Below are 15815 nucleotides of genomic sequence, written 5' to 3'. Positions count from 1 at the left end.
ATGTACAATGCACTGTGGTTTTATGATGTTTCGTGAAGTTTATTCAGAGAAAAAAATATTACTTATTTCCCCAACCAAACTGTTTAACTTGGGAACGACCAAAGATTTCCACATTTGAAATTCTTTCCCAAAGGTCTAGTTATAGATTCAACCAAAAAGAATATTAGGAATGCCCTGTCAGAAGAGTCAGACATTGCCACCAAACTTTCACTTTTCCTTTCTCTCTTTAAGCCCGCCCTCTTTATGAGCACTGGCTTCCATTGTCAAGAAGAGCGAAGACCCCTATGGTGGGGTAGGCAAGGTGATTGAGAGCCTCCAAGCCTTTTTAAACATAAAATTAATACATCAAATCAACTTTCTACACAATTAAGAATGTTGACATGTATGTCACGTCTATGCGCTAAACAAATTGACTATACTATGCTCTAAAACTGTATGTGGGTTTCAAATTGTGTGTGTGAGTGTGTCTCCTTAGAAATTCCTATATAATTAAGACTACTGGCCTGAGACTAGAATCTCTTTTTAAAATGTATTCATGTTTCCTAACACATTGCTAGCAAATGTAAAGACTGACACTCTAGCAGTTCCAAGAATACCAGAAGAGAAACACAAAGGGACATTGCCATCAGCAAGTCTGAAACAGGAAGGAAACTAGGAACCTATAAACACCCAGCTGGGTAAAAGGCAAGACTAAAGACCTTTGATGATGTAAGTGTGATCACAAAATGCTTCCAGATGAAGTGAACCTGTATGCACTAAGGGCGTTAGCCTAGCCGATCTTCTTTGCCACTCCTAATGCTAAGAAGCAAACAAGCAAAACAACCTCTGTGGTAAAGCTCTGTTAAATTCTCCACTGCCAGACTTGGGACCCTGCTCGACTAAAATGGGCACAACTCTTTGTAATGTGTAATGCCACCTGGGACCTTCAGTCACTTCTTGAGACAAGAAAGGCTCCCAAAAGCTCCTGTGCTGACTGAAATTTCACACAAGTCAATTCAATGAGTATTTATGGATCCCCAGTTATAGGACAAAAACTACCCTGTGTACAAGGACTTAGTGTGCTGGATATGGCAGAGGACTCATCAGACTAGAATCAAGAGAACGCCAGCAGACTGATTATCTTTTGCAGACATCATAGCTGGTCTTCTAGTCAGCTGTGGTAACAGGCAATCTCTCTCCTCCTGTGGACTAAATTGATTGACATTAAACATCTAGGCCAACCCCAGCCTTTCCAAATCCATACAAAGCTTTCCTGAAGTCACTGAGGTCACATGAATGCATAGACATCAAACAACTTGTGCTAACGATGTAATCCTAACCACATAATCCAAATAAAGCTGCTTGGATTTTGTAAAATGGTGCCACGTAGACCTGTCCCATGTCTTACTCCACTTGCCTCCAACTCCCTAGTTTGGAGATTTCACACACAAGCCACAGTACCTGGCTTCTTCATCGTGATTCTTTGCAAGAACCTGAGTCCTGCAGGCAGCAAGTAATTCTGAATGTAAACATTACGCGAATGCAAAGGGAACCACCTTGTTTGTGGTAGAGATGTTTAATCAAAGAGCCAAACAGTTCATCTCATGTGGCTTAAAATTTCGACTAGCTTTTTTAAAAGGAAGGAATTTGAATATAATTGGAATGGATACAGCTCCAGCAGCCAAAGGGCTTCTAACCTGGTTCAATATATAGAACACAAGTTAAAACTTTTGTATTTCCAGTTTGATTTTTTTTTGTTGTTGTTTTGTTTTGTTTTGTTGGTTTTGTTTTTTAAGGAAAAAAAAGCTTTGATAGACATAGAAAAGATAGGAAATGCACAGGGTTTGGACCAAATAGTTGACCTGTAAATATTCCTATTCAAGTCCCATCTGTGACAAACTACATGCCTCTCTGTCTTGGGCACATGTACACTCTGTAGTTAGCAACAGAATCTGTCAGCCCTGCTCTGATCCACTGCCTGCAGCTACCTTGCGAGGGTGAGGTGGAACTGAGACAGCTGGGAACTGCTGCACCTGAGCTCAGCTCAGTTTAACAAAAGCTCCAAATAGGTGGCAAATCTATACACACTACACACTCCCTTTCTTCCCTTGATTTCACAGACAGCCACTTCATGGACTTTATAATAGACACTGGCGTTCCCCAAGGCCAGATCAAGTTTTTATTAAGAAAACATGTCCCTGCTGTGTGATGGTGACTAAAGAACAGCAGCGTGACATGGGTGTAATGGTGTGTGCCGTGGATTAGGACCACCGACGACCCAATGGACCCCAATACTGCTACATATGTAACACTGAGCAACTTATTGAACTGTTCTTGTAACTTAGTTTCATTATCTGTGAAATGTGTACAGTAGTACCTTTAATTACAGGGAATTAACGGAAACATCACACTTAAAAGAGCTCAGAGCAGAACTTGATGTGAAGAAATATAGGTACCATGACATAATGTTGCTATGGTGATGACAGCTAGTGCCACTGTCACCATTAGCAGCTGTTGAAATTGACTCTCCTTTAACATGGACCATGCTTGGTTACAATAAGAGCCACTTGAAGGGACTACCCTAACACCAGTTTCATCATGAAGATGCTGTCACTGCGACCTCATCCTAATGACCAAACCAGAACCTTGTCACTGCCATACGTAACTTAAAACAGCATCCTAACTTTCTTAACTTACTGGCCCAGTTGAAAAGCCGTGAGTGCTAGGTTCTGAAGCCAACAGAGATGTCACAATGTCTTCACAAGTAGGATCTAAAATGTTCCCTACCACGAAAGCAGTTCTAGTTTTGAGTTCCCCTATAGGAAAGAGTTTCTCTGTGAGGTTTCCAGCCTCAAAAGCAAAAGGAAAAATGTAGAAAACCGGAACAGGATGCCTCCATTCATATGTTCATCTGATTATTTCCATGAAAACCTAGATAAGTATTCCATCCCCTTTGGAATGGGGAAATGGCCCACTCCAGGATAGTAAACCAATTGTGAATGCCTGACGGACATCATGAACGTGATGAATAGAATCCCTTCATATTAGGACAGGAATAGTAAAGACTCTAAAGATGACACGATATCTAAAGAAGAATGGTGATGCAGAAGACCAGCAAGTGGCTGTGCCTAGGATGTTTCTCTCTGTCTATGGTCAGCCTGTCTGAGGACAAAAAGTGACAGGCCACAGGTGCCACTAGAGTCACTCCAAAGTGTATCCTCCCCATACCTGATTTACAAAACTTCTGCTGCTATCTACAAGCCAGAAATGGCAGCAAGTCCAGAAGCCAATTCACAGAGGAGCTGTGCCAATGGGGAGACCAAGACCAAGAGCTGGGGTGTAATGATCAGTAAAATAGTCACAGTTCTTCAACCTCATCTGTCAAAGATGGCTACGATGCTGGAAAAGACCCATCTTTTTTGTTTGCATCAACAGCAAGGGTGAGGGGAAATGGCCCTCGGGTCTCTGTCCTGTAGTAGAAGCAGAGAACGCCTGAGCTGCAGCTCCCTTGCCCTCCTTAGACCTAAGATCAGTTGTAATGTACAGAATAGAAGCGACTGCTGTTATTGTACCAATCAGAGATCCAGGATGTACTAGCAACAAACCCTAAACCTCCACGAAACGCTCTATTTCTTTTAAACTCAGAGTGTTTCTTCTCATTCTCAATTTTAAAGACTCTAATCACCCCCCTTAACCATATGCTATTTATGCCAAATATATAACTTTTTTTAACCATCTGAAGGCCTCCCAAAAGAACAAGCAACTGAGGAGGCTGGCTACAGCCATGCCACCACATCTCCAGGTAAGCTGGATCTGATATGCTAGACGCATCCAGAGGACTAGAGTCCAGACTCTTCTGTCAGAGCACTAGAAAACTAAGGCCTTTTAAGACTTTCAGTTCAGTGTGAAGTTAGGTCCCAATAAATTCAGTAGTACTACCAAATAATTCTCTCAAAGTCAAGGGTATTTAAGGCTTACCTTAACAAGGTCTGAGAAAAGTACTTCAGGGTGTTTGCAATATCTGTTCCTGATGGTACGGGATAAATGTTGTGGAGAACTCGGTTATGATATTCCTGTAAGTACCGGATCTTGGAAGCAACTAGATAAAAGCAAAAAGAAAAAAAAAAGAAGAAGAAAAAAGAAGGACCTTCTTGTAATATGTATCAAACACACAGTGAATAACTACAAAAAAAGAATTCAATCCATACGTTTTAAAACACATGTAAATTTTCCATGGAATTCCATGATAGACCCTAATACAAAACACTTAATTTCTTATGACTACATTCAACACTTAAACTTATTTTTTAGTTATGTGGATTAATATCCCTATACAAACTGTCTATTCCTTTTCAACCGCTAAGGAGAGCATTATTCTAATATCTTCCTAATTATCTCCAAATAGCTTCCAATTAGCAAAATAATAATAACTATAAATCTGTGTCACTAGAGAGTTATAGTTAACACGAAGGAGAAAAACTCAGAACTCTAAAACACCCAAAAAGTTGGGCATCCACTGTACAATGGCATCAATTAAGCTCGGGTTTTCTTTAACTCAGTAGTGATTATGAAAGCGTGTTTCATGAATGCTTAGCTGTATGACTATGGTGAGAATATGTTTACTTCTTGAGTATCAAGGAAGAACACAAAGGACTATGTAGCAATGAAAACACAAACAATAAAGATCACATTTTTCTTCCAACAAAGTGCATAAATTAGGAACCATCCTAAAAGCTTTCTGAGGTTGGCTTCCTGGTCTCAAGACAGGAGGGACTAAACATGTGTATTTACCCTCCTGCACCTACCTGGAGTCACCAGCATTGTCCACATTCCTGACCTGACCTTTGACCTGGCTGTAGTGAACGGCCCAGTTCTAGTCAATCCTCTTTGCAAATCCCAAGGAGCCATGGTGATCAACGTCTCTCTGGTCTCCTCTTCCACAGAGTTCTCAGTAATGTCCGTTTGTCCTTTCAATCTTTAAGGCTACCCAGGGAGCCTTTTAGGAGGCATGGCTCACTGTCAGCGGTTAGCAGAAGACATATCAAGTCCCGGAGAAGCAAGGTTTTGCTGTTCCCAACAGCCAGTGGGAATAAGTTCCTGGATGCATCTAACTGAAACGCTGGCTTAAGCAACTTAAAGAAAGTCAGAATGCTTTTGACAGGTGTGCGACGGAGAACCACAGAATAGTAAGTATCAGAACAGGGAGAACCTTTGAGCCCTTTCCCTGTAACCATTTCATTTTAAAGGTGGGAAAAGGAAGCACACAGGTGGGTATCAATTAGCTCTCCTGACTTCTGATCCAGTGCTTTTTCCACTGTGACAGTTCTGTGATTAAGCCAGCATGCACACAGTAAATATTCGTTATACAACATCAAAACAATTGTCAGCAGTTGTTGGGCTAATCGCTGATCTGAAGTCTACAGGACCCATGGCTCACACTTGCCCTTCCTCCTTTCTGCTTCTCAGCATTTTCCCAAAGAAATAAGTTCACATTGCAGATACATGGCCTCTACTGTCATCTCCAAAGACAGCAATAGCTTTAATAACAGCTATTATATCATTTAACCCACAGCATTTGGTTATAAACAAATTTTCTGAGGTAAACTATAAATAGGTTTACCAGAAAATATATCAATTACATAATCAACAAAAAATCCATTTTCTTCCAAATGTCTTTGAGCTGTCATGCATCATAACTTTAATAATGACATTATAAGAGACACTCATGTTAATGTATAGGTCTAAGCTCCCAATATCTGACATATCTGGCAGGCCGGCTTATACTTTCACCCATTATCACAATGATATTTTATTACTGTGACCCTTCTCAAGTTTAATGCTCATCAGGTCTCTGTGGAGAATTTCAGAAATATCATTCATCCTTCTACTACTTAAAAAGGAAGTCGATGATAGCTCAGGATGTTGACAATAAGCAGAAATGAGGAGAAAAGTCAAAGATCCCCCAACTCAATGGCTTGCTCATAACTTGAGAGCTTTAAAACCATCATCACACAGTGACTGCAAGCATTCAGACGTGTTTATGAGATGAATGGGTGCTCTTTTTATAGAGACTTCTCTTAAGATGCAGTAACAGCTCCTTTCAATGAGTTTCCAAACACACAGAGGAAAAGCAGACACTACGGCCACTTCCTTGAGAGCTTTGTGTAGTTTACATATTCACATAGAGCTATCTCTGTCCACTCACCTGTTTATTTTTCTATATCGAACTATGAGTGTTGAGAGGCTCTTACTTATGTGTCCATCCCAGTTTTAAGATGCTGCCTAGTGCAACAGTCATTGGACTGAAGTGGACAATGAGTTAATACTTTAAGAACAGCTTTAGCACTTGGCTGTGTGTGTGTGTGTGTGTGTGTGTAACACATATATAGTAATATAGTAATGTGTGTATACATAACACATATATAGTAATACAGTAGTGTGTATGTATAACACATATATAGAAGTATAATAATATAGTAATGTATGTATACATATGTAGTAATATAGTAGTGTGTGTGTGTGTCTGTCTGTCTGTCTGTCTGTCTGTGGATTCTTTTATTCTTAGATTCCATATACCTAGTAAATACTCAGAAAGTTACTAGTAAATGAAAGTAAAAGAAGAAAGAAAGGGGTAAAGATGAATAAATTCACAATCATGAAAAACAGTTTACAGAACAGGTCGGGAAATGTTCAAATTACTTTCTATATTGGGAGACCAAGAAATTTTCAGCCTTCATGGATTTCTTTTTAACTACTTGAAAATAATAAGGTGGCTGCAGAGCGGACTCGGCCATTAAAAGCCCTAGCTGCTCTTTCAGAGGACCTGGCTTTGATTACCAGCACCCACATGGCTGCTCACAACCAACTATAACTCCAGTACCAGGAAATCTGATGCCCTCGTCAGGCCTCCGTGAGCACTAGGCACACACATGATGCACTTACATACATTTAGGCAAAACACTCAGGCACTTTTTTTAAAAAGATGAAGATGAGGAAGAGGAGGGGAAGAGGAGGAAGGGAAAAGAAAAGAATCAGAAACGTCTCTGACGAGGAGTAACCTGTAATTGTGCTGAAGATACAACTAAAGGTCATTTGCATGTCTACCTTGGACAGAAGAGACAATGCTTTGGCTGCCTCGTAAGCCCAGGAGGACCCAGCGCCTCATCAAAGCTCAGAAATCTTGCCCTTAACCTGACCACACATAGATTGCACTTGCTGCAGACTCCGATCACTGGCAGACTGGATGCATGAGAATCACCTCCCAACTGATCTCAGGACTCCGTATGTCCAGCGGTCTCCCACTCCATTCTGCTCTAGTTACACCTTCAGAACATTCTCAGTGACCTGGCCAAGCCTTACACCATAAGGAGTCATCTGTCATAAATCACATTCCCTCAAATTCAAAATTGAAATCCTAACCTCAAAAGGTGAGTGTAGCTGGAGATAAGGCCTTTAAAAAGAGGTGACCAAGTTCAAATGAAGCCATTACAGCGATGCACTCTTTGAATACCGTCTTCCTTGTGTCCTTGTCAGAAGATTAGGACACACAAGAGACATCAGGAATGGGGGAGGGGAGAGGAAAGGCCGAGAGAGGACAGGTGAGAAAGTGACCATCTGTGAGGCAGGGAAAGAGGCCTCAGGAGAAAGCAAATCTGCCAACACCTTGATCTTGAACTGAAAGTCTTCAGAACTGTGAGGAAATAAATGTCTGTTGTTTTAGCAGATCCATCTGCGGTGCTTTGTGGCAGCTGGGGAAATTGAAGGCACCATCACAGAGGAAAGTCTCTAAGTGAAAGGAAGAAAGGTGTGAGCCCTGAGTTAAGACTTCCTGTTCTCTCTACTAAACCTCAGTTCCCTCATCTGTAAGATGGAGAGGATTGTGTCCAAGAGTCAGTTCACGGTCACTTAACACAGCACCCCCCCCCAACACGCTCACTTACGGTAGATGACATGATCTGAGTTGTATCTCATTGGTCCTTCTACCAAGCACCAAGTTCACCATGAGAGCCCGCCATCCATCACCTGTCCCCCCTCACCATTCATCTTTTTCTTTATTAAAACACTCTCATTAGCCGGGCAGTGGTGGAGCACGCCTTTAATCCCAGCACTTGGGAGGCAGAGGCAGGTGGATTTCTGAGTTCGAGGCCAGCCTGGTCTACAGAGTGAGTTCCAGGACAGCCAGGGCTCCACAGAGAAACCCTGTCTCGAAAAACCAAAAAAAAAAAAAAAAACCACTCTCATTAACTAGAATCTCCTTTGTCGGAGGGAAACACACAAAACACCTTTTCCTAGTCCTCCTACTCCCCTCCCTGCAACTACTGGCTTCTGCCTTCACAGCTTAAATTAAGAGTTGTACGTATAGTCTCTGAGTGTGTGTCTGTGTGCGTGTGTGTGTCCACCCCACCCCCAGTCCTCTCACTCACCACGTCTGGCTCCCACTGTCACCACTGCCCTGAATCTGGTTTTCTGGCAACCCTCTTCGTCCACAGCACTCAGAGTGTCACATCAATGACACTTCCCAGTCACCTATGGCATTATTAACCCTTTCAGCTCTCCCATACAGTCAGTCCGCTAGTCCCACTTTTTAGAAACTCTCTTCTCTTGCTTTCCCTAACACCATACTCCCCCAGACTTCTACCTTTGAGAAACATCCCTCAGAGAGTTGCTTTGCCACCTTGATGCTTCTAGAATTTTGAGACGTATCAAGACTCAACCACTGATCCTCGTTTTTCTCTCCCTGGGCAATCCCACCCACCCATGTGGCTGCCAGTACTATCCATGGACCAAATATTCTGACATACACATCTCCGTTGCAGAGGCTTATGCACATGAACAATAGACTTCATATCATCCCCCTCACCCCTCACGGAGGAGTCTCACAGAGTAAACACATCCAACGCTATTATATAATCCTTCTCTCCCCACCCACCCTCAAAGAAAACCCTGCCTCCTTTTGCGTGCTCCACCAAGTTCACACGAAGGACGAATAGCATCCTCATACTGTCTACCTCTAACCTAATCCATCTCCTACCAACACAACCACCAAAAGAACCTCTAAAGTATCTTCCTCCTTCCCCCTTGATGGATTGCCACCGTCTCCAGACAGACTCGGGTTGCTTCCCAGCTCATCCCTCCAGATTCTCTCTTGCTATGGCTTGCTTCCTTCTCCTTGGAGAAGCCTAAGAGGGCTTTTAAGGCTGTTCCACATAATCATCTGTGGCCCACTGCTCTGGGAGTAAAATCCAAACTTCTTTCCACCCACTTCCGGCCTGACCTCGCATCCTACAGCTGCAGCAGACGCTCTTGCTCGGTTTCTCCTACGAAGCTATTTCTTTTTGCAATAAAACTTTCTAGGTGCTCACTCTCTTCCCTGAGTTCCTGTCTCTTCACATCCTGAGTGTCCGATGTCCATTTGCACCTCAGAGGCGGCTTTACACGCCACTTGCTCATAGAGGCCTTTGTCAGTGTTCCCATCTGAGCTGATTTCCCTGATCCACACTTTCATTTTTCTCTATATGATACACAAATTAGGGTATTTTCCCGCAATGGCTAACACAACTTGCAATTGCATGTTTGTTCAGATAAGTGCTCACTACCTCTTCTAAGTGGACATGCGCCAAAAAACGCATATGTGCTCACCACTGCAGCGGCCCGGGGCCTCGGGACTGCCTGTGCAGAGTTCCCAGTAAAGGGGGAAAACGAAGAGGTGGTCAACAAGACAGTGGCTGGTTTTAGCCATTAAACTCTATGCCTTTACAACCCAGAAAGCCAACTGCCAAAGCAAGATGAAAATGAGCAAGCCCCAAAAGGACTGTAAGAGGTTTATCTCACAAAGAAGGTACTAGGTTTCACTGGGCATACCCTAATCCAATCTCCGCTCTCGGCTTCTTTACTTCTTAGATGCTTCGCTACGTTGTTTTGTTTTTAAGAAACAAAACACAGAAGACAAACTCGGTTGTGGACATAAAAGTGTTTCAACAAAACTAAAATTCTATAACACACAAATTTCAAATCTGCTTTTTAACCTTAAACATGTTCCTATGTCATTAAACGTGTTAAAAAAAATGATCCAGTACTAATTTCAAATGTTTAGTTATCAAGGCTGTCAAAAAAGTTAAGAAAAATAATCAGATGACCACAATGGAAGATATAAAATCACATAGAAGCTGCTGTTCAACCGTATATGATATTTCAGTGTGTTAGCCTTCTTGGAAATACACACATACATACACACACACACACACACACATGCATATATATAATTTCAGAATTTATTTTCTCCATACATCAGAAGTAGATTTCTACGTCATTACAATTACTCTGTAACTTTTTTTTTTAACGTAAATCGTAGTTCATCTCACCAATCATCTGTTGATGCTTGTGAGGCTTGGGATGATTCCGCTATTCTGTGTAAGGCAATAAAGGAGCTGGAGCAACACTTCAGTGATGGCAGCCAACGCTGCCCTTGCAAAGGACATGAGTTGGGTTCCCCGCACCCACAGCATACAGCTTGCCTCAAACTCCAGAGTCAGGATATTTGATGCCCTCTTCTGCTCTCTTCAGGCTGCTACACACATGTCACACACACACATGTATATGTATATACATACATATATATATGTATATATATATACACACACACACACATAATTTTAAAATAAATCTCGAATGCTGCAAAAGAATGTCCCATAATACCTGAGAATATCTTTGTATTTTCTTAGAATTAATTTTCAATGTAGAACTACACAAATCAAATATGAAATATTTTGCAATGATTTGGGGAGGTCAGATATAATCTTGTATACGTATAATTCCAGCACTTGAAAGGAGCAAACAGCAGAATCAAGGGCTCACGATCGGAGCTGGAGTGTTGGCTCAGCAGTTAAGAGCACTGGTTACTCTCCCAGAAGACCTGGGTTCAATTCCCAGCACCCACACGGCAGTTCACAGACTATATGTAACTCCAGTTCTAGCAGATCTAACACTGTTTTCTGCTCACCCCCACCCCCCAACAACCACACAAGCAAAACCCAGGTACACATAGTACATAGCAAGTTTGTGGCCACCCTGGGCTACATGAGACACTGAATCAAAAAAAAAATTTTTTAAACAAAACCAAACTACTTTAAAAGAAAAAAAATAAAGCTTTATGGGATACTTGATAAAAATGTTCCTCAGAAAGATGTAAACAAATCCCAGCACTTGGGAGGCAGAGGCAGGCGGATTTCTGAGTTCGAGGCCAGCCTGGTCTACAGAGTGAGTTAGTTCCAGGACAGCCAGGGCTACACAGAGAAACCCTGTCTCGAAAAACAAAAAAAAAAAAAAAAAGATGTAAACATCATTAGCATTGATAATAACACCACTGAGTACTGACAATTGTGTATGTATGAATGTGTGAGTATGTGTGTGTACATGTGTGTATGAATGTGTAAGTTGCAAAAGCTTTTGTGTTGTGTCACTTCCCACTTACAGTTTACTAAACCAAAGCACCACAGAAGTAAGCGATCTGCCCTTAGCCACAGAGCTAGTGCATGGTAGAACAGGTCACACAGCAGACTGGCAGCCATGCTTATTCCAGACCACCCTGTTCTCTAATTGTTTGCAGAGTTTGGGAGACATTCAATGGATATGCATGAAATCATATTTCCCTAATCCTTCTTGTTTTCAATATCCCATTAAAGGACACTGTAACAAGCAGATGAGTTGTTAGGCTAAATTTCCAAGATATATATTTTAGAAAACTACAACTTAATATATCTACTCACTAGTCTATCCTTTCTGTGAAAACTCAAGTGACTTTCATCCTTCAGAACACCTTAAGACTCCATCAGCAGCTCCTAAAAGACTCTTCTCCATCATTCCTGGAGCCTTCTAATTAACTAGACGTTATCAACTGCTCCTTTTCTAAGCACACAGAGGGCCACCCTCTAATGGAATCGCTTCATTACAGGCATAAGTCAGTAACTGTAAGCTGATCGGGATCTGGATGACTCCAGTTAGCTTCAGGTCTGCAAACCCATTTTCACAAACACCTCTAAGTCTTGAAGACAAATCTTTCCTCCCTTTTCATTGTAAATCCCTCGGAATCTGGTCACAGCAGATGGTCGGCTGTAGGAGTGACTGAAGTATCAACTATCCTGCGTTCCATACATACTCCAAATTCTTGAAAGATTCTGCTATTTTTTGTACAAATTATTCCCATATACAATTTATTATATAAATTACATGAAGAACGCAGCATTCTTTTTCACGATTGATTTTCTTCCCTTGTTCCAACGGAACTCAAAAAAATTCTCTTGATACATATTTCAAATGTTTTGTAAGTTCTTTGTTATATTTGAATACTCACTCTTTGTTTTTTTTTTTTTTCTTCTCACTAGCAATTCTTGTTCTAACAGGCTGCGTGTCGAAGAGTTTCATGATGTCCTACAAAGAGCCCTAGATGCACTATGGGTCCCCATCTACAGCAATGCATTGCCACAAGCTAATTAATACCTTGACTTGGGCGTGGGGGGGGGGGATGCTTCATGCTGTTTGGTCCTTACCAAATGAGAATTAAAACAGCATTTCCAGTACATTCTTTGACAATCTTTGTTATAAATGTTGCAGCTCTGACAGCCTGCATTCTGATTCTACCTAAATTTTAATCAGTTTCTTCTTGTACTGTGTAAACTCGCTAATGGATTTGGTATGGCCGCCTTTTAAACTATCTTCCTGTCAGTATAATATTTCATTAATGAATAACAGACATGGGGCTGGCAGGATGGCTCAGTGGGTAAAGACACTTGCCATCACACCTTAAGACCTGTTTGATCCCCAGACCCCATATCCAGGTGGGAAGAAAGAAAGGAACCAACTTCACAGGGTGGCCCACTGGTTTCCAAATATGCACCATGGCACACACATGTGTACATACCCAGAAAGATAGACTAAAAAAATAAGTAAATAAGTGTAAGCCATTTTTAAAAGAAACTATAAACATAAATAAAAGTATCTAGACATAGTTCTCCAATCAGATTGCTATAATCAGCACAAAGGTTTAAGCAACAATCGTGTCTGATATCTTATTCTTCTCTTGGTCAAGCATAGGTTACAGAATAGGATGTCCGCCTTAATTATCGCTACGTATCTGTCTTTATTTACTTGTTTCGTATTAATAGAAATGGGATTATTTAGTAGTCGTATTGGTTCTAACATGAAATCATCTCTCAAGATCTGTTTTCCTTTCCCTCCTCACAATATCACCTGAATTAAATTTGCACAATCTCCTTCTGAGATGAATTGCTGTAATAATCTGTCTGGTTGCACCCTGATCCTTTTTCAGTGTGACATCCACAGCAATCTCTCCAGAATTCAAATGTTTTTCATTTTCAGTTCATTGAAATTCCATTAACATACGAAGCCCTAGGAAGAATAGCTCCCTGCTCACCAGTCAAGCCTCCTCTCCCACTCCCTCCCTGTGTGGCTCACCTCAACCGTTCTAACTTGCAAAAGCCCACGTGACGGTCCTTCCTTAAACACCGTTCTGTTCAGAAATGCAATCTCTACCTCTCTGCATGGAGGCTCCCAAAAGAATTTCCCGGGGTTTAAGGTCTAACCGTGTTTCCTGTAGACAGCTAACCTTCGCTGAAGTTACCTGAGCGTCCACAGTCCTGGACTTCTCTCTGGCAAGTACCACTGAGTGATGTTGCCAATAACTCAAGACCAGTCTCCACACTGGACTATCAGAAGCATTTTTAATGTCGTACACACAGCATATTATAAGTGTCTGCTGCTGAACATATATTTACTGCATAACTGAGTGAGTGTAACACACAACTCAGTACAACAAAGCAGTTTAAGTTCTAGTCCTTTCGTCAACTAGAGTTAAATCGTGGGTATAACTATGGTTTTCTGCTCCCTCTTCCTAGGACTCATCACAAGGACTCCTTGTATCACTTTCTTCTCAAAACCCCTAAATCCATCACAATTTGGGGGTATGGACATGATCTGAATTAAATAATGGGGAGGGATAACCAGCCAAGAGACAGTCCGCATGTGTTGCTGATGGCCAGGCTCAGGAGCAGGGTTTCCCCAGCCCACGGAGCTGCACATCAATCCATCACATGCCTCACATGCTGGGCGTGCATCCTCCAGGCTACAGCCCTGTGTGCCCTGCTGGGATCCAGTCTTGCTTTAACCCCATGTTTCCCAGCTATGTTCCAATCTCTTCCTTTCGAAACAGGAAAGCTGTGTTTACTCTGCGCCATTATACACTTGGAGGTGTGTGGTGTGTGTTAGGATGTATTTATTTGCTTGGTTTTTTTTTTTTTTTTTTTTTTTTTGCAGGGACTCACAGTTAAGAGTTTGCTTTGAGCCTGGACTTTTTAAACAGTTTGGGACTATGGAAACTTTGTGGACTTTTGAAGTTATCGCTGGATACATTTTGGTGACCAGGGCAGAATGCTAATGGTTTGAATGCCCCTCTCCAACTTTGCTTTGCTTTGGTTTGCTTGCTTGCTTGTTGGTGATGTTGTTTCACTGTGCAGCCTGGTTGTCCAGGTACCTAGTATGCAGAGCAGACAGGCCACTTCTGCATGCACCACCATGCCTAGCTGCAGGCTCATAATTTGAACACTTACTCCCCATGCTGCAGCAGCTCTTTGGAAGTGCAGCCTGGCTGCTGGAAATGTGACCCCAGAGGTAGGGGGACACATTGAAAGGGACACATGCCCCTGACTCCATTCCTACACTCTCAACCTTCCAGTCTTACATCTGTGACAAGCCTTCCCTGTGTACACCAGCTGCCAACAACCAAGTCAGTCACTTTGTAATTCCTGCCATGATGACCTAGGGGTTTTTGGTTTTTTTGTTTTGTTTATTGTTTTTTGAAACCAGAAGCCAAAATAAATCTCCCCTTCTTTGAGTTGCTTCTGTCATTTATTCTATCACAGTGATGAGTAAAGCAAGTAGATACTAGTCTTCGCTTGAAATCTGGCACCCTATGGACTAGCTGTGAGAACTCGGACAAGGCAATGAACTTCACTCAGTGTTAATTCCCTTATCTATACAATGAGGGCAATTGTTTTTTTTTATCTCACGGGGTTGCATATAGCAATTTGGTAGCACAATGACTGGCATATAATAAAAGACTGTTATAATTCTAATTGGCTGCTCCAGACCTTCCCCCTCCCTTCCTTTTCCTACCCTAGGCTAATGTTCTGTCCTTTAAATAGAAGATAATACACAAATGTAGTTAATAATGAAGATACTCAAAAATTAAAATGTAGGCGGAAACAAAGCATTGCCTGAGAACTCTGCTGGGTACGCAGGGTCCTGTGCATCAAAGAATGTCACTCCCCCTTAAAGGAAGGTCACCCTCACTGAAAAGCAAAACCTCACAAAAGATATCCAGGAAGGGTAAAGGCAAAGGAGACAGAGAGCCCAAGCAGCAAAGATGTCAGCTGCCACATAACACCTCATCAGGCTCCTCCAGACCATCACACACACACACACTCTTCAGTCCATTTAAGCTCCAGGTGGCAAGCTTGACCTGGCACGTTCAGCAGACAAGAAAGGTCAACAAAGAACATCCCTGTTCGTCGTCAAAGAACTCCATCCCCCCACATACCACCACCAAACACTGCTTTAGTTTAATTGTTTACATTGTTTAAAATATTTCCACAAACATTATTCAGTTAGATTTTGAGCATTTAAGATGGAAGGAGGAGGAGGAGGAAGAAGAGGAGGAAGAAGAAGAAGGAGGAGGAGGAGGAGGAGGAGGGGGAGAAGGAAGAAGAAGAAGAAGAAGAAGAAGAAGAAGAAGAAGAAGAAGAAGAAGAAGAAGAAGAAGAAGA

General features: G+C 41.9%; 1 protein-coding gene across 3 annotated transcripts in view; it reads right to left on the bottom strand.

The window, feature by feature from the left end:
* Window positions 1-15815, bottom strand: part of Unc79 (unc-79 homolog, NALCN channel complex subunit) — a 233189-nt gene that overhangs the window by 182579 nt on the left and 34795 nt on the right. For all 3 annotated transcript variants that reach the window (XM_028781705.1, XM_028781702.1, XM_028781703.1), the window contains exon 2: window positions 3958-4078. In XM_028781705.1, the coding sequence (XP_028637538.1) occupies window positions 3958-4078 (121 nt within the window). The remainder of the gene's footprint in view (window positions 1-3957; window positions 4079-15815) is intronic.

The sequence above is a fragment of the Grammomys surdaster genome, unplaced genomic scaffold (genome assembly GCF_004785775.1).
Source record: "Grammomys surdaster isolate TR1022 unplaced genomic scaffold, NIH_TR_1.0 516, whole genome shotgun sequence".
Taxonomy (NCBI): domain Eukaryota; kingdom Metazoa; phylum Chordata; class Mammalia; order Rodentia; family Muridae; genus Grammomys; species Grammomys surdaster.
This window is presented reverse-complemented; position numbering and strand designations above follow the sequence as displayed.